The 19,860-nt window shown below is 42.5% G+C and overlaps 2 protein-coding genes across 5 annotated transcripts in view; one reads left to right on the top strand and one right to left on the bottom strand.

Annotated features, from left to right (window-relative positions):
• Nucleotides 1-19,860, top strand: part of LOC111863878 — a 478,046-nt gene that overhangs the window by 150,587 nt on the left and 307,599 nt on the right. The gene's annotated exons all lie outside the window — the stretch shown is intronic.
• Nucleotides 1-19,860, bottom strand: part of LOC111863881 (dual specificity protein phosphatase 10) — a 131,275-nt gene that overhangs the window by 74,843 nt on the left and 36,572 nt on the right. For 2 of the 4 annotated variants that reach the window (XM_023850671.2, XM_023850670.2), the window contains exon 3: nucleotides 462-1,091. In XM_023850671.2, the coding sequence (XP_023706439.1) occupies nucleotides 462-1,091 (630 nt within the window). Of the gene's footprint in view, nucleotides 1-461; nucleotides 1,092-18,868; nucleotides 18,983-19,232; nucleotides 19,844-19,860 lie in introns of those variants that run through there. The other 2 variants (XM_023850673.2, XM_023850672.2) reach the window with 2 other exon arrangements.

Below are 19,860 nucleotides of genomic sequence, written 5' to 3'. Positions count from 1 at the left end.
TGCAGGTAGCGGCCTTGCGATGAGCTGATCCCTCGTCCAAGGAGTCCTATCGACTGTGTATTGGATTAATTGAAAAAGCGGCGAATGTCCAAAGGGCTTTAAAGCCTGAGAGTGATGCACTGGAATACGGCCCAAAATTATTAATTATAAATCGCTCAATAATTTATTGATGAAAACGAAATTTGGCGAGTACATACCTTGGTAGAAATGGAAAACAGAAGATACTGAAACTGACCCTGTTTCACCTCCCTAGCAATCGTTCGACCACAGGGCCTATACCATGTAAGTGACTTTGCCCAAAATAATGGAACAGTGTTTTCTGAGTGCATGTCATCTTTCTCGGTGCCACCTGTACTATCCCTGCATTTGCCTGGATGTTCTGACAAAAACCACGAGAAATGTGACAGCGTTGTTAAATTAACTACACACAAATAAACAAAGAATAGCAGATGCGAACTTACCGAGCAGGAAGGCCGGGTCCCTGTTGTCCTCCACCAGAGTAGTCAGCACAAGGAACAGCGGATGTGACGTCGGAAGGCGGTCGAAGTCCGTCGTACAATCATCGTACACAACAACTTCTTTAAAGGTCCTTTTCTTCAGGAGGTCCTTCCCTTCCCTGGTAGTTGCCAAATCCGCGAGTGTTGCCTTACCCTGCTGGAGCCTCTTTCTGTTGAATCTGTCGGAACAGTTGACGTTGATGGAGCCTCTGATGTGGTTCACATTGTACGCAATGAAGGGCCGACAGTCCACGACCAGAAAGTTCCTACCTGCCGATTTGCCACTACACCCGGTACTAGACCGCTCCAGCTTCCTCACAAGGCTATCAGGATCCAAGGGCTTAACTTTCTTCATGACAAGGGATCGCTGAAGGGTGGCACTTTCAGAACAGGGTGAGGCGGGGAGGCTGACAGACTCCAGTTTGCAGCGTTTGGGAGGCACGAGGAAGCCGCTGGGTGACGGCAGATCTGGGGGTCCAGGTTCACTCAGGCTCCTGTTCAGAGCGAGTTTGAGGCCGTCCCTCGGCCGTCCCGAGCCCAGCTCGCAGCATACAGACATGCTGACGTCACGACCTATATCGGGGCCCGCGGCCGCTGCAACAAGAACACATACACACATTGACTTGGCATCACGCCCCACACCCCCGCCCCTCAACAGGCGCAGTAACAATAATAATGGCAAAAAAAATATGGGAAGATAATATTAAAATGGTCATCAGACAAAGAGGATGTGGGAGTTTGGGCTGGATTCGTCTGGTTAGTATAGGGACCACTTGCGGACTCTTTGTGAATACAGTAATGAAACTTTGGGTTCAATAAAATGCTTAGAATATCTTCAGTGGCTGAGAAACTGGTGGGTTCTCAGGAAGAATTCAGCTTCATGGAGTTAGTTACGGCAAAGGTAAAGTTGTCTCTGTGGTTAATTAACCACCACGGCATGAAGGCGTATGGGGAATTGAGGTATAACTCCATTCTTTCTTAACCTCGGCACAATTTTTTATATTGTTATGCTTCTTTACAATCTACATCATTACAGAGTATTAAGTAAATGTGTTGTAGGTGGTTAGCTTGCAAGGGAAACATCCAGTGATGTGTCTCCTACATGTAGTCTATTTCATTGATTGATGTCGTCTTGGGGCCATGTTCTGTTCAGTCTTCTTGTCACTGGACCGTTGGTGTATAGTTCTTCTATTAATTCGTTGTCATGGTTTACAGTTTGGTTTTTGTACCTTTCAGCCATTCTTAGTAATTTCATTTTTGACGAAGGGTACCTTTAGTTCGTTGTGGAATGTAAGGTTGCTCACATACCATGGCGCGTCTTCAATTGCCCTTAGTGTTTCTGATTGGAATCTCTGGATGAGACTGACTGTCGACGGCTTTGCACATTCCCAGAGCTGAAGACCATAGGACCAAATAGGTTTCAATATAGCTTTGTATAGTAGTATTTTGTTGGTCATAGAGCGCTTTGATTTTCTATTGAGNTGTCTCCTACATGTAGTCTATTTCATTGATTGATGTCGTCTTGGGGCCATGTTCTGTTCAGTCTTCTTGTCACTGGACCGTTGGTGTATAGTTCTTCTATTAATTCGTTGTCATGGTTTACAGTTTGGTTTTTGTACCTTTCAGCCATTCTTAGTAATTTCATTTTTGACGAAGGGTACCTTTAGTTCGTTGTGGAATGTAAGGTTGCTCACATACCATGGCGCGTCTTCAATTGCCCTTAGTGTTTCTGATTGGAATCTCTGGATGAGACTGACTGTCGACGGCTTTGCACATTCCCAGAGCTGAAGACCATAGGACCAAATAGGTTTCAATATAGCTTTGTATAGTAGTATTTTGTTGGTCATAGAGCGCTTTGATTTTCTATTGAGAATACATTTGGCGATATTTCATGTCAAGTTGTTTTCTTTTAGTCTGGATGTGTTTTCTCCAAGTAAGCCTTTGATCGAGGTAGAGGCCGAGATACTTTGTGTCTGTGGCTGTAGGTATTTACACGTTGTTCATTGTTACTTGTGGGCACATTTCGTGTCTCGTGGTGAATGTTATCTGGACAGACTTCGTTTGATTAAACGTTGTTCGCCAAGTGGTGTACCAGTCGCTGAGAAAATTAGTGATTTTGCTGGTTTTGAGACGATGTTAGCGGGTTTTCACTAATAGCAACGAGAGCCACGTCATCAGCAGAAGATGCTATCTTGGTGTTTTCGGTTTCAGGTATATCAACAGTGTAGATCGTAAATAGCAATGGCCCCAGGACACTACCTTGGGGGACTCCGGATTTAATGGGATGTAGATTGGATTGTTGGTCTGACTGCTTGACGGAGAAGTTCCTGTTGGAGAGGTATGATTTTTGAAGGAGATAATAATTTTGAGAAAGAGAGTTTTTTAAAATGAAGAGTAAGCCTTGGTGCCATATTTTGTCAAAGGCTTGGGATATATCAACAGAAATTAGTACCAGGAATTAATTAAATAATTTTCCTGGAGAGTAAAGCGCGGCCGGCGCGTAAGACTGACAACCTTACCGCCATCTTTGAGCCGACTGTCTAGATAATGTCTCAACGTCTCACAATCCTATGGGCCTTCACGGCCTGGTACAAGGATAGCTATACTTTTTTTTTTTACTTTAAACACGGCGAGCGTATGTACTTTTGACGGATCACCTGTCACTCCTGTCGAATGAGGCTTGCCTCGCGGCGCTCTGGTGGGCCACCTGCTGTCACCGCCTATTTCGGACACTCACGCAGTGTCGTGGGACGGGACACAAATGCGACACTGCTGGATGCTGGAATGCTACTAACATTTCTTGGGACAGATCCGTACTCCTTGAATTAAGGATTTCAGGCCTGTACATTACTAACACGCTTTCATTAATCAGTCTCACCTATCTGGACTCTTTTAGTTAACATTTTTCAGATACTTAAAATACGATAATCGACCGTTTTCAGATCTTTAAATAATTTAATAAAATTTGAACGACTATCAGGTCCTGAAATATTTTACTGACTGGACGATTTTCAGATATTACATACTTTAAATTCACAAATTTCAGGTCTTCAGACTATTTAGTTAACAATATTCAAATCTCTAAAATACGTTAACAGTTTTTTTATAAATGCTCTAATCCTCTTGACTGATTAAAATATTTTCAGGGACAAAGTTACGTAATTGGGACCATTGAGCAGCATTGTGTACGCACCGCCAAAGCGGATACACACACATGATCTGGCGGAGAGCACTTGTTCACATAACCCACACACGCATTTGCTTTGAATAACAATGTCTCAAGGGCACGCTATCATATCAATAAAATGAGTTATAGGCACGGCATGTAGCACAAATATGAGAGTAGTTTGGGTAGGAAAATATTAGGAATGGGACGGCTAGGAAGGCCTAGGCATAGATGGGAGAATATGAGGCCTGATCTTGAAGAATGGGGGAATGTGTGGACTAGATTCAGCTGGCTGAGGATAGGGTCCACTGGCACGCTCTTGTGAACACGGTAATGAACTTTCTGGTTCCATAAAATGCTGGAAACTCTTGAGTAGCTGAGCGACTATTAGCTTCTCAAGACGGACTCAGTTGCATTTAGTTCGTTATACACACAACTGAAAATAATTTCGTTTCTGGCTAACGCACTTGGATGAAACACTTTTCATTAAACCAACACGTAAAATTTGAAATTTTTATGGCCATGAAAATTTGTGGTTTTCCGGTTTGTGACAGCGTGGATACCAACAAGAAGGCACAATGTTTCTCCTGAACGGTGCGAAACGTCAGTTCCCACCTACCAGATCACACTATCTTACCAAGAAGACCACAAAACCTACAGTATATAGGATTCTACGTCACCATGGCATGGCGCGTCCTCCGGCTGCGGATGAAGGAGACGCAGCCAAGGTACGGTGGCCAGCGGTGCTAAGCGGCCGTAGACAACCGACATGGGGCAGTCCTCCGGAAAGGGAATGGGTGTGGCATGACAATTCAGAGCAAAAACACTATTATACGAGTATTACGAAACGTCACGAAGGGCCTGGAGCTTTGGAAGAAGCCTCTTTCTAGACCTTGGTATAGATGGTATTTGTATTGATCTTGGGGCGATACAGTATGAAGATATGAACTAAATTCAACTAACTTGAGACGGATTCAGTTGCGGAATTCTACGGTGCATCCCTTAAGAGCAAATAATTTCTTAATCAGCTGAGCTACTATCAGTTTTCAAGTCCACACAGTCTAGACCGTACAACAGAGAAATCACTGTTAGATTATCTACAGGGGTAAGAAATGTTTTCTCTCCTCCTGTGTACAGATTCTCTCTGGGGTCCACCCAGCCTCCTATCCAGCGGGTATCGGGTCCTTTTCCTCCAGGGTATAGTCACCGGGTCGCGAAACTAACAACTAACCATTCGCCAAGGTTTAATAATGCGTGGATGCGTATCTCCACTGCCCCCCATACGTCTTCGTGGCATGGTGCTTAGTTGAATATCGACTTCACCTTTTTCTTCATGGATGCTTCAACGTATAAGGAATTTTCAGCCCGAAATTTTTATGTGGTATGATATTTTATTCCGTTCAGTTTAAAAGCCGTCTGAGATGTGAACAGCAATTTAACACTCGTGCCCAGACGAACCCTGAAATTATGTGGTCTCAACATGGGACACACGTACACAGACTTCGCCTATGTAAACCATGATGATGTGTCAAAATTAATATTATTTCAATGATCTTATGGCACCTAAGGCCTGAATCATAGTGGAATGTAACCCTGCGGTCCGCAAGCGATAACGGCCCTCTACAGTATCGTCGGTCGAGAAGCATAGACTGTACTGTCCGTGTCTCTAGATCTGGCCGCTCTCAACAGAATGTGCAGGAGATCTGCTCGAATCCCTCCCACAATATAAAAACACCCACTACCTTACTGCTTTTCGCTTTTCCTCAAGCACAATCCAGGGGCCAGGTCTAACAGTAGGGCCTGTACCTCATGTCCACACACTGGTGAGGAGGTCTGTCTATTAATGGCTTAATTAACAACGCTTTCTGCAGCTCATATCTGAAGGAACGGTAATGTTGTCCCTGTGCTTAACTAATTAAGCACTACGCCATGAAGACGTAAGGAGTGGATGTATAGATCCACATTTTATTGACCTAGGCACTAGATGGAGGTCAGTGGTCAGTTTCAAGCCCCAGTCGCTTTACTCTCGGGGAAAGCCACCGGTACCCATTGGATAGGAGGTTGGGTGGACCCCAGAGACGATCTGGACGACTTGGAGAAGAGAAAATTCTTCTACGGGGACTCGACCCCTTGGTCGCCCAGCCCGTAGCCAGTCCCTATACCGACTGAGCTATCCCGGTTCCTTGCCGCTTGAGCCAGCTTAATTAATAGAGCGGAAGAAATTTTGGACAGTGGAGGTATTAATACCTCACTTCCTTAACAGATCGGTTACAGTGGCAAGTGCACAGACCACGTGCCCTTAACAGCTCTTCATTTTTCGCAGAGTGCATCTGTATTGCATGATTTTTAAAGCAGCGATATTTCCCAAACAGCATTTCGATGGAGAAGATTCTTTGGGGGGAGGGGGGGGGGAAGCCGACTGCCTGGTACGTCTGATTCGTGCATGAAAGTTATTCAGGGCCTGAGCAGGTATTCATGGAAATTGTCTGTTAATTGACGTTAGGTATTAAGTTTTGTGGCAGATCACAGTGACCGCGCTGTCTAAGGCATGAACTGTCTTCACCAGCTCAAACAGTGAGATCATGGGTTCGAATCCCACTTGAGGTATGGATGCCTATTTGCGTTTATTCTGTTTGTGCTGTCCTGTGTGTAGGTAGCTGCCTTTCAACGGGCTGATCCCCCGTCCAAGGAGTCATACCAAATATGTGAAGGATCAAGAAACTGAAAAAGCGGCCAAGTCCAACTAAGAGCTGTAGACAGACAGACAGACAGATATATAGATAACGTTTTGTGAACTGCTGTTGGCAAGGGCCGCAGAATTTGGTGTTGTCACTGACTGCGAGTTTCTTAAATTTGAGAAATAATTTGGGGGCCAGGCAAGGGGTTTAAGTATGATAAATTGAAGTCGGGAGGGCTGCACGAGAAAAGGGCGGTACGAACTTGTAACTTGGGACAAATTTAGCCTTTGCTTGTAGACAGAGGAAATTACGGCATAGAACATTAACCGTTTCGTAGTTGTAATTGAAACGTAGTGTGTTCTCAGATAGGAAATTTCAAAATTGTATACTCGTATTTAGATCAACTTCAGCCTTTAACAGTTAGTTATGGCTGTCAAAGACACATGAGTTTCTGCCAGTATATTTGCGTCACTGTCATTAGGGACGTCGCCAGCCCTATGGCCCCGGCGTCGCTTTGACGTTATCGTCGAGTTTGTTTTATAAGTATTCGGTCGATTTCTCCTATTCTATCTGTCGTCTTCCTCAGTCCCTTCAAGCAAATGCCAGGATAGAAATATCCGGCCACGACCACTTCCATCCAAATCCTTTCCATTTCATTATTCATTAATCGTCCCATCACCGAACGGTGAATAATACGAGCTATCGAAATCGTCGTTAAATAAATGAAAAATTTTCGAAAACAATTTTTATTTTAATAGATCCCATACACGAAGTCCGTTTATCCAGTGGGCCTTCTCGGCCCTTGCACCGCGACCTACAGTTTCCAGCGCAAGGTACCGAACTTTCTATATGTGAACACGCAGAGTCGAGTGTTTCGGTAGGCAAGGCCACACTGCTTGTTGTCTAGGCAACAACAGGAGAAAGTGTGAATGTCGTGATGAGATCTCGGCGTCGCTCGCTAATTAGGGAAGGCAAATGCGGGAAGTGTGACGTCACCACACCTGTAGTACAGTCGTGCGGCATGAAGGTGAGGCTCGGGGATTTTAAAAAGTGGTGAAATAACAGATCAGGAAAGCGACATTAATTAAGGAGGTCCAGACCGGCTCTGAGGCCCAAACAGCATCCTGTTCGATGGGCACAGCGGTATCTTTTCCAATGGGTAAGGCAGCCGGGGCGTCTGGATTGTAATTGTGACTAAGTGTGTTCTCTGTGGGGTTGGAAGTGAATTTTTAGATACGTCTGCATCCCAGCGGAGTGTCTGTTAAAACTGTCACGTACGTCCATCTGCATGGATGGTACAAATCGAAACCCGCCCAAAGAATTTTCGTGACATTCTCACGTAACTCCTTAATTAATTACCGGAACTGAAAAAAAAATGTGATGAACAAAATCAGTAGAGAAATACGAAACATATGTCTCATGGCTAATGCACTAAGTCGTATGGGTTTTCGTGATAATGAAACATAAGGTAGCGAAAGTGCCAGAACTCTTAGCAACGCGAACATTTCCTACGCTGTTAAATATTACTATCATCTTGCGTGCCCATGACAATCGGACAAATAAAAAAAGATTCGGCAATCGACTTTTCGCCGTAGCATTCCCGAGCTAGCGATCTCTTAACACAACTTGAAAGGGAGACATGACGTGTTGTTCAGACTCAGCGGTCACAGCACATTCAAGCTGTCAAGTGGCGACTCTACAGGAGTTCCCGCTAACTCGATGCAACTGATGGTTGCGGACGTTACATTACATTATATATATAAGAGAGAGATAAAATCTGCCTGAAATGAAGATAAGATTAAATGATCTGCAGTTGGCGTGCTACCTTTTGCAATGTGACGCCGTGCAGGACTAGAAAAAAATTAAAATACGCAGTCCAATTTGCATCTTGTCACAGTACCCCTAAACAGGAGAATACGAATGTTAAACCCGTTACCTGAAGGTTCAACCAAGAAGACAACAATAATTACAGCCGTGAAAAACACAAAATGTGTATCTCCCAACTGCACGGAGCTGAGTGTTTTTAAAGAGCCCAAGCCATCCAAGTTCCCATCAATTTATGCAACTCTAAGGCTCATTGCCTTGTTCACAACAGCCCGCTACTGGTCTCTATCTTGAGCCAGCTTAATCCAGTCCTTTCTCCCACCCCTAATGTATTTCTCTCAGATCTATTTCAGTATTATCCTCTCACCTACGGCTAGATATTGCCTCCTTAAGGCTTCCTACTAAAAGCTCTACGCATCCCTCTTCTCCCATGCGTGCTACATGCTCTAACATCTCGACTTTATGATAATATTTTCCGCGCAGTACAAGTTAGGAAGATAGTCAGTATGCAGATTTTTAAAATCATGTTAATTCTTCCCCCTTCATCAAAATATTCCCCTCAGCACCCTGTTCTCAGAACACCCACAGTTTGAATTTTTCCGTTAGAGTGAGAGTCTTACTTTCACACGAAGCTACAAACAAAATCACATTTTTTGCGTGTTTAATTTTCTCTTTACGGGTGGCAGATGAGAAGACAGAAGATTCTGAACCCAACGACGTTAAATATTACTTAAGATAAACTTGCTTCAGGGGATTCCGATGTGAAATGATGTCGAGATCCTTAAAAGGGTTCGTACGAAAGCTAAATTCGTACGTATGACTAACCTATAACTGTCATAGAAGGGGATGTGGGAATACTTTGGGGTGGGGGGGAGGAGACATCGAAAGTTTCGCCTCGCGTTTCTTTAATTAGAACAAAATCTCTTTAAGGAGTTTTCCAACTCGAGTGAGTGGCGTATTGGGCAGGCTGTGGTTTAAAAGAGACCATTGAATCAGCCTCTAAGTTTAGCAGCTCCAGTTCGGGGATCTTCGTGAGGTGCCGACAGCAGCCGATGATGAAGGCGGTTTCAAGCGATGACCAAACGTTCAGGAATCTGCTGGCTGGCAGCGGGTAGGGTTGGCCTTCGGAGTTTTGCCATCTCTCAACAGCTGTCCAAGGCAAGGGAAATTTTTCTGCCGCGCCGGGGAAAAATCATATTTGTTACCACCACGCAGATCTTGAGCTTGTAGGAATTCACTAGCTTTAAGTCCCTCTGAACAAAGTAATTTTGGCAATGCCATCTGTGTCCCTATATACATAGGGGACCTTTCAGATGGGCCCCAAAACCAAACTGTAATTTTCTACAAAACGGGTCAAACGGCTTTGATTAGATTTCACTAGTTTATGGAGACGAACTTCATGAATAAAACTGTATGGGTGGTATCAGCAAAATAATGATACGCGCTTTAGTGTCCAAATGTGGAATGCAGTTTTTTTCCCTCCAAAAACGGCTCCAGAAGCTGGACGATTATTGAAGAATTTATACACAATTCTGTGAAATATTTATTTCAGTGCACTGAAATGCCTCTAACGTACACAAAATAACTATAAAGCAACATGTGCATATCGTAACTTGAATATTCTGCGACCAACAATGGACTACCCAACAACAATCGATTTCCTTTCTAAGGTCATTTGTATATGGGAAAGTTATGTGCAATGTCTTTGCACAGATATTTTTTCTTGTGGTTCCACAACGCTGTCAGCATCTCGGGCAAGGTAGCGTCGGACGTTACGATGACTGGATTGTGACGCCGTGTAGTTCCCTAGTTCACTGACATTTCGGTGGGAATTATTTGTTCCATCTTCAGGGTAGAAGAGTATGCCAGGCAACATTACAGCATTCACAGCTGACAGTGTCAATTAGATCACGTTGGGACGACTACCGAATAATGTACTGGGAAGCGGTTGTGGCCTCAATGAGGCAGTATCCCAGCATGGCTGGAAAGGCAAAGGAGGAAAAGCGTCGCTAAATTTAAATTTTTTACTTTCTTAACTTTTTACGTTCATTCGTTTCTCTCTGGACCCTTCATAGCTCTGCCACCCAGTATAGCGACTACAGCCCGACCAATGAATCAAGTTTGATTCTGGACAAAGGCGAAAATTTATCACTTCACCGACCGGCTCCGAGCCCCACACAACTTATCAGATGGGTAACGGGGGTTAAGTGACAGACATTAAGAATGAGTGGATGCGCACCTTCACCCCCCTACGTCATGTTACGGTGCTTAACAATGCACTGGGATCTTTATATATTTTTGCTTTTTCATTCCTTCACGCTTCCTTCAGTTTTATTTTTCCTACTTTACAATACAACCAAATAACTACATGCAGCAGACTCCCTGTAACGCTAATACTTGCGCATAAAGTCAACAGATTTTTCATATTTTATGGAACCCGAAGACTAAATTAATCCGTATCCTATTATACTATTTCAGGAAGATTCACTTTAATATTATTCTTCTATCTACTCTTAATTTTACCAACAAATCTCTTTCTTTCTTCTTCGTTAAACCTTTCTTTTTTTTTAAATCCCTTGTTACCTTCTGTCTCCGCCTTCAAAGCAGTCGTTTTAATTTCTTTTCAAAATGACTGAGGGACGTTTCTGTTAGAAACAAGTGAGACGGGTAGAGGGCAGATGTTGGTGCCCCAGGGATGCAGTAAATTCGACAGGTGTTACATTTCTGCCCCGTGACTCAAACCATACGTTTCTGGAATCTTCCCGTACACCTGTCATTTCTTTATGTACTGCAACGTCAATCATTGCCGACTAATGACCCGTGAGAGCGGTCAGCAGGTGAGCGGCAAACAAAGGGGCTGCTTGTATGACCGGGGGCTGCAGTCAAGGTGGCATGTCTCGCTATTCATTGTTATCATCAACTTCTGTCCGGACTACTGGGTTTTTAGATTTTGTCCATCGCCTGGTATTCTAAAACAACAGAACGTTTCGGAAAATGGATCTGCTTCCTTCCTCAGGTGAGGGAGAGGAACACCTGCTCTGTTGGGTATATTAGGAAGAGGTAACCTCAATCATACAGCCAGTTTCCGAAACATTGTGTTCTTCTCAGAATACCAAACAATGGACAAAATCCAAAAAACCAATAATTCCGAGTGTTATACATAATGGTCAGAACCCTTTAGATTACTGACTTCTGTTTTCTGCAGCTGCGTACCGAGACTCTTTGGTGCGTCTGATTTAACCCTTTAAAGACGGAATTTCTTCTAAATAATTATACAAATTCAGTCCGTACCTCACAGGAAACACATTATGTCACCGCTACAAAGCCAAACCGGTTAATGCTGTTTAGGAAAACAGTCGCTGTTTTTTGTAAAAACCGTATGAAACAAGGAGATACACTCTGTGGGCAGAATGCAGAGTTTTAGTGTGTTAAAGCTGGTGGTACACATAGTGACCACTGGGCTATATGAGCTCCACGCATTCATAACCTAGGCACCAGATGTTGGTGAGTGATCATGTTCACACTCCGGCCGCTTTACGGAGAGGGTTCCCGGTACCCATCAGATAGGAGCTTGGGTGGCTCCAGAGCCTGTCTGGGCACTGTGAAAAAAACAAAAATCTTTCGCCACAAGCTATTCCGGTATAGTTCGCTTGCGAACTAAAACCACGGAGTTTTTGTTTTGTTTAATCATAATACAAAATTGGAAGGAATTGAAACAGAGTGGTATTCCGCTACAGAGAGGTTCCGTACTTAGAACGACCAAGACGACGATGTTGGAGGGGGGGGGGAAAGGGAGACCATTCTGGGATTCAGAAGAACGAGGTTCACCAACTTAACCCTACAAAATTCACGATGGAATGAATAATGACAATAGGGCTGCGCTCGTTTACCTGGCGTATCCTACGACCCTGAAGATGGAAGCACTACATTCCCCCAAAACGTCAGCAAATTTCTGCCAGACTACACGGGGTCACATTACCCTTCGGGTCAGTTATTTTTTCGGTGAGGCAGAAGCTAATTTTTGTAATATTGTTTAGATGGAAAACAAGCTTCACGATGGACACAGGATTCCATGCGAATACTGTGCAGTCACGCTCAAAATCGCTTTAACAGTAGTTTACATAACCGCCAAATAAATTGGCCACTGCACGCAACCCAGCGCTGCGCTCTGCGAGCAAAAGGCCTTGAATGATACTGTGACATTAAACTCATATACATATATACATGTGCGTTTAAGCACACGATTTAATCCGAAATAAAAGTTATCATCTTGATAAAACACGTGTCGCAAAATACTGTCACGGAATTCAAAGTAAAACGTTAAAAATAGGTAATGACACTTTGCTTTTATTTTAGTTCAGTCGTTATAGCGACTAGACTACAGGTTGGTTGGATGGCAGAGGAACTGGAGTTTGATTCCGGAAGGGTGCTGGCTCTGAAGCCCACCACCCCATTGGTACCGTGATTGTTTCCCCAGGTGTAAAGCGCCCGGGCCACTGACCACTCACATCCATATAATGCCAACATTAATCTGTGGACGTATTCCTCCACTCCCCCCACACACCTTCATGAGGCGATGCTTAATCAAGCATAGGGCCAAATTTATCTTTTATTCTATTAAGACAGAGTGACCGAAATTTTAACCAGAAAATGAAATAAGAAACAATCTTTTGAGAAAGAAACGACAAACGTTTGTCTGCAACTGTGTACATCTGCCATATGACGATACAATACTGGTTCCTGGAAACTATACAAAATTACGCTGCACTGCTCATTAAATTCCTATCATATTGTTGGGTGGGGGTGAACCGGTTTTTTACCTCCTCCTTCGTGGAACCGAGCAGGCTGGAGTTGTGGTAACTATAGTCTTGCATTCGGGAGGTGCTCCGTTCGAATCTCATGCAGGGCATCGTATATCCTGACCCGAGTTTTTATCATGACAGTCTTCAGTCCCTCCAGGCAACTGAAGGGACAGGACATATATCAGACCATAACCGTGTCCTATATATTCTTTCCAAGTCTTGTCATCCTGCTATTCGTAACTATACAGTCCGGGTACTCACAGCCTCGTAAAATTAACCACAAGAAATTCACATGGCGGTTTATTGAATTTGTCTGTGTCCATCTATTTTATTTTCTATTGATTATATTTTAAATTCTTGACTAATTCATTCCTAATATTCTCCAGTCCAACGCGGCCTTTAACCGTTCAAAAGCATCTGAGCTCTACTGACTGCATTCTACTTATTTTTCTTGCACTAATATTCCACGATTCATTTCCATGTTGCAAAGTTTGGAGGGTTACTACATAATAAAATTCCAACTGTTTCTTTTGAACTTGATTTACTCTAGCTCTTGATGTTACTAATATGAAGAACGCTTTATAATATCCCGGCTTCTATAGTCACTCTGATATATCCTGTGAAACTGCACAAATTATTTGAAGTTCAGTTCCTACCTCACAGGAAACATATTACGTCTCCATAGCAACAACTACTGGTTAATGATTGCTGTTTAGGGGTGCAATCGCTGTTTATTGTGAGAATCAAATAAAACACTTATACAGACTCTGTGGAAAAATGCATTTTTTTAATGCGAAAGCAGGTGGAACATATAGTTACCACTGTGCTTTAAAGCAGTGGTTCTCAACCTTTGTCAGACCGCGGCTCGGTAAATTCTTTTTTCTATAATATGATGGCGTTGGTATAATTGATGCCAGGGCCCGGTACTGTGCCACGGCCCAGCGGTTGAGAAACGCCGCTTTAAAAGGATTAGTGAAGGCACTTAGAAGCATATCAACTTATTCAGAATGATCGAAAACTTTGTACAAAAGAATATCCATTACTGCCTTCAGTCCGATGGTCCTATGTCAAACTCTAGTGACAAACCGAATTGTAGACAGTGACCTAGGGCAAAATATTGACCAACAATAGGTACAACAGATGTGAGAATTCGAGCGCAGTAATAAGCATAAGAGTGGTATATCTCATGAATCATTACAAGACTGCACGAGGATCTAGTTCTGGTTTGTTCCAAGAAGTAGGAAAAAACGACAAACGCTACCTAGCAACTGACGGATGAGGCTCAACAAAGCATAGGAGGCCTCCTCCTGCAAACCGCTCACGGACATAACATGGCATCTCATTCAAGACTTCTTTACCCTTGGAAGGGCCGACCGGTTGTTGGCTGTGGAAGTACTAGCTAGGCAGAAAAAAAAACCAGTTCCACAACAATTTAATTTGGCACCCTAATTCGGCCCCATTTTAATCACAGTTCTAAACCATAACTCATAGCACCAGTACTCAGTCGCAAGATCATCAAAACAAGATCACTTTTTGAAGAAAGCAGTCTTCTGGGATTTGGCACCGTGTATATGTGGTGTTAACCGACGTTTCGGAGGAACGTATCGCCTCCATCTTCAGGGTAGAAAGAAAAATATAAGAAAATCCGCAAGCGAAGAGACTGCTTTTACCGGTTCTCACGGTCTCTTCGCTTGCGGATTTCTTATATTTTTCTTTCTACTCTGAAGATGGAGGCGACACGTTCCTCCGAAACGTCGGTTAACACCATATATATACACACGGTGCCAAATCCCAGAAGACTGCTTTCTTCATAGTCACCGCCGTGAAAGCCTCAAACCTTACAAGATCACTTTTTCTTTGTAAATGGAACCCTTGTTGTTGGTTATACATTCAGCTCTTATACTCTGACGATGGAGGCAGCAGTTTCATTCGAAACGCTGGCGACTTCCTACTACACTAAACACCATCATATCCAACACCTAGGTGAGTACATCAAATCTCACACCCTTGCAAACATCCCTTCATAAATACATTCTAGTGCAACACCCTCCGAACATTCATCAGGAGGTCTCATTTGTACACAAGCTTCCACAGCTTTCTCCCGTATTACTTTCCCGTCCTACATGTTATCGAACGATACGTTGAGGCCGACGTTTAACGCCATCTCCCACGAGTAACACGCACAAATAATAATCGTAAACAATCTGCTTTATATAGTACACTACGTCACATATCAATGCTCACAGAATAGACATAATGCACTGAAAACACTCGGCATTAGATGGATGAGTGATCAGCTTCATTCCCGGGCCGTCTTACCCCCTGGGAAATAACCTCGGTACACAGGAGGCTGGGTGGGCCCCAGAACCAGTCTGGACGTTATGGAGACAAACAATTATGTCCTCCCAGGAATCCAATCCCAGTTCCTCGATTGTCCAGCCCCGCAGCCTTGTCGTTATACCGACTGATGTATCCAGGCTCCCTTAGTTAATGATTGTTTCCCTCTATGGCTCTAAAGCCCTTTGGATCTTGGCCGCTTTTTCAGTTTAATCCAATACAGTCGACAGGACTCCTTGGACGGGGGATCAGCCCGTCGCAAGACCACTACCTATACACAGAATAAACGCACACAGACATCCATGCCTCGAAGGTTTCATGTCTTAGACCGAGCGGCTACTGTGATCGGCAGAGCAGCGGAACAGGGATAAACCATATACGTGTATAAAATAAATCACGCAATAAGCATGAAGCAAGTATTGGTGACATTTTTGCTAAGTTGGCAAACTGTTTTGCATTTACGTGATGCTCTATGTAGGAGAAGAACACATGCAAATTACACAGTGTGCGCTAAGAGGCCTACTGACATCACACTGCTATAAATACCCTCAGGAGATGACTTCAGTTAAGTTACGACTTGCTTGTCTCTCGGATAAAGATGCTTCTCAAAAAATGTGAATGAACTGAAAATGGACATTTGTGAAGGTAAACCTGTTCAAGTCCTTAATTATGCACCGCACCATAACGACGTATGTAGGAGCAGCGGTATAATTCCACATATTCTTATCCGTGGCACTGGATAGAGGAGAGTGGTCAGCTTCACGTTCCGGCATATTTACGCCCGGTACGCATTAGATAGGTGGCTTGGTGAATTCCATAGCCCGTCTGGACCCTTGGATTCAAGTGGCTCTGAATACGATGGAATGAATGCATTTGATAACATGTTGATGAACCTTACATGAAAACAGTAAATGTATTTACTTCCTGAGCAATTGTCAACTTAGAGTTAATGAATATAATACTGCTGCTGCTGCTACTACCATCACCAACAATAAATAATAATAATAATAATAATAATAATAATAATTCAATTCAATTTGTGTTTATTTACGTGCAAACTTAACAGCACAGCGGCCAATTACAAAGTTAGCACTAGTACACAGAAATACACAAAAATTAAAAATAATAGTGTAAAAAATGTATCCCTGTAACAAGCCGTGGAGGCCCATAGGGTTGAGAGACGTCGAGGCTCCCACATTTTGTACACAATCGGCTCACAGATGGCGGTGAGGTTGTCAGCCTTACCTCCGGCCGCCCTTTATCCCCCAATAAGATTCCTGGTACTCATTTCTGTTAGAGGCTGAGCCGACTCTAGGGCCATAGTGCGGCTGGAGGGATTAGGTCAATTGCAAAATCCAGTGAGCTCATCGGGAATCGAAACCGCGACCTTCCGGCTTATAGCATAGCGCCTCAACCAACTACGCTACCGCGTGCCCGAAATAAATAAATAATAAAAAAGTAAAGGTATCCCCGTAACAAACTGTGAAGGCCCACAGGGTTGTCAGATGTTGAGGTTCCCACATTTTCTAGACAATCGGCTCATAGATGGCGGCAAGGTTGTCAGCCTTACGCGCCGGCCGCCTTTTACCCCCAAGAAGATTCCTGGTACTCATTTCTGTTAGAGGCTGGGTCGACCCCAGAGACATAGTGCGGCTGGAAGGATTAGGTCAACTGAAAAAATCCAATGACCTCATCGGGACTTGAACCCGCGACCTTCCGGCTTGTAGCATAGTGACTCAACCATCTACGCTACCGCGTAATAATAATAATAATAATAATAATAATAATAATCTATGGGTCTACAGTCCTTTGTTGGTTTTGGCCGCTTTTTCAGTTTCTTGATCTTTTATAAATAATAATAATAATAATAATAATATAGTTGACCTGTATTTTATCTTGCATTCTCTTCGTTTACAAAATACTGGAGTTAAGAAGCATTCGATAAACTGAATTCTTTACCTATTGTATTTCTTGGAATACATAAACAAATAAAACTGGTGCATTCTGGCGAACTACTTAACCACAGGCACTATTTCTGGTGACAGCTCCGAAATACAGACTGAATTTGAAATTTAAAAAATACTTCGTAATGGTTTTAAAAATTAAACCGACGAAGGCCAGAAACGTATACACGGGCTAATTTTTTGGTCCGCCTTCCGTACCTGAATCCAATCACAGGGGCCGTTCTCTGAGTATCGTTTAATGTCTTTCACGCAAATCTTTATAGGCAGCCCACTAGGCGTGTTAATAAAGTTTTATTTTTATTGACTAACAAAATCGATCATGAAGTCAAGCCTATCTTTATAGTTTTAAATAAGTTTAAATCAATAAATACGTACTATCCCTTTACGTAGGAAACCTATCAAATGTTCGGAAGACGTGCGTAAGTTTGCAATGCAACCAAATATGCATTAAGAGTTCACGCAGTGGACAGACATAAGACAGACATAAACATTTTTCCAGCATCTAATTACGAAAAGTTCAGTGGTCAAAACCTTTGAACGATCTATAAAAGAAAAATGTAATGTCACAACGCTAACTTTATCTAAAAGACCTCGACAATCACGCAATGCTAGCCTTTAAGTATTAAAACCAAAGCACACTCGTACATCTAATATATTAACGTCAATTACAATTTCTATGTTCCTATGGTTGGATATTCATTTGAAATCGGAAGCTAATTATTTCCCCGGACGTTTTGATGTATTACTAATAATTAGTGTAGCATACTTGCGCATCTCAGCGAAAATGTTAAGTTAACGAGAAGAATCATGATAAATTGTATATGAAGTCACGGCTTACTACAGACATAAGCTGATCTGGAAATGCGCTTATCTTAAGGGAAACCAATGACATATTTACAACAGAATCCGGAAACTTATTCGGAGACGCAAAATTAATCTCAACTTCGTGTGAACCAATACAACACAAACGAACATTTTCCAAACATCTGATTACCGTATAAATGTAAAATTTATTCGATCAAAATACTGCATACTTTGATCTATGTATGAAAACTAATGTGTACTACACAATCATTCAATTCATTTACATAAGCCGAGTGTCACGTACAAAAACGCACGCACAGATGTGGAAGACAGTGACGTGAGTGGTATAAATTCATACTGCACAGTTAGAGGTCACATAAATGTTGTTAAAATGAGGTAAATATTTTACCATTAAAATTATAAAGGCAATTTCTTGGTTTAACACGAATATTTCAGATTTACAATACAAATTGCGCAATATGATATAAACTAAAAAAAAAAAAGTTTCTCGGACACGAACGAGAAATATCGTAAACTGATGTGAACCTGATATAGTGCATTTGCGATTCGTGGTTTTACTACAAACAACGTAAACGTCGTTTTTAAATTTAATTTGTACAGATGGATATCAATTTGTTTACGTAAATAACAGCGGTTTTAACACTATTTGTGAAACTGGAAAGTAATACAGATATTTCTAAAATACGGACAGTATGAGAAATCTGAAGTTCCTCACAGGGGGTATGAAGATCACTCACTATCTCCTGGGACGTGACACTGTGTAGCAGATATATACCTATGTTTCGGAAGACACTGCTGCATTGATCTTTGTGGTACACATGAAGATGGAGGCAGCAGGTTGCTCCGAAGCGTTCGTACTCCTCAACAATGACGCCAGTCAACAGGTTTTCTGCAATGTTGATAACGATTCACAAAACTACACGGCGTCACATTCCAGAAGACGTTTATTTTGACGTAAAATTGAGTTTCAAAATGGCCACATTATTGTTAACAGGAGCAATATCATATTTAAATGTGTGTATTGAATTTTTGGATAACGCAAGATGTAACCTTCAGTACTGTTCGTCAGAGTAATACAATAAGGTGTCATGGAAATATTCTTTATGGACTGATGTGTTAAAAAAAAACATACAACTTACCAGTTTCAATGACTGGAAGAAAGGGCAGTAATCCAATTTAAAACGAGTGATATGTCCAAAAGCAACAGTCCGGTCACGTCACGTCATTCAACAGCTACCAACATTTCTTCAACACTTCTCGTTCGCTTAATGACTTTTTTTTTTCAGCACTGGTGCTGCCGACTTTCCTTTTTAGTGTCTTCACTCCAACGGTTCTGCCAATATGCACACCTGGAATTTCTATATTTCTCTTCTCTTCTTGTTCAAAACTGTATTACTAATACTGGCCCTCCTTCCAGACCTTTCGTCCTTTTTTAATATTAAAATATTCTCAAGACAGCGTAGTGTTTTGTTTTGTCGTTACACTATTCTCCGCTAAACGGATATTACGTATACCTTTCCTGAGCAGCATTGTTGTTGTGTGTATTGTTGCTGTTTTTTCTTCGACCCCTTTTTTTAGGCGGGGGGGTAGGTGAATTCTATGTTTCTTCGCCTTATCAGTATAACACGCAATCAGACACTCGCACACTCACAGTGTGAGATATATATACATATATAGACGTTTGCACGGCTTCTGAACAAACCTGCGCTCCGGTTTGTAGATTTGAAACTACTTGCAGCGCGTTTTAGCGATAACTGGCGACGTGTA

This window comes from Cryptotermes secundus, unplaced genomic scaffold, assembly GCF_002891405.2.
Source record: "Cryptotermes secundus unplaced genomic scaffold, Csec_1.0 scaffold171, whole genome shotgun sequence".
NCBI classification, from domain to species: Eukaryota; Metazoa; Arthropoda; class Insecta; order Blattodea; family Kalotermitidae; genus Cryptotermes; species Cryptotermes secundus.
This window is presented reverse-complemented; position numbering and strand designations above follow the sequence as displayed.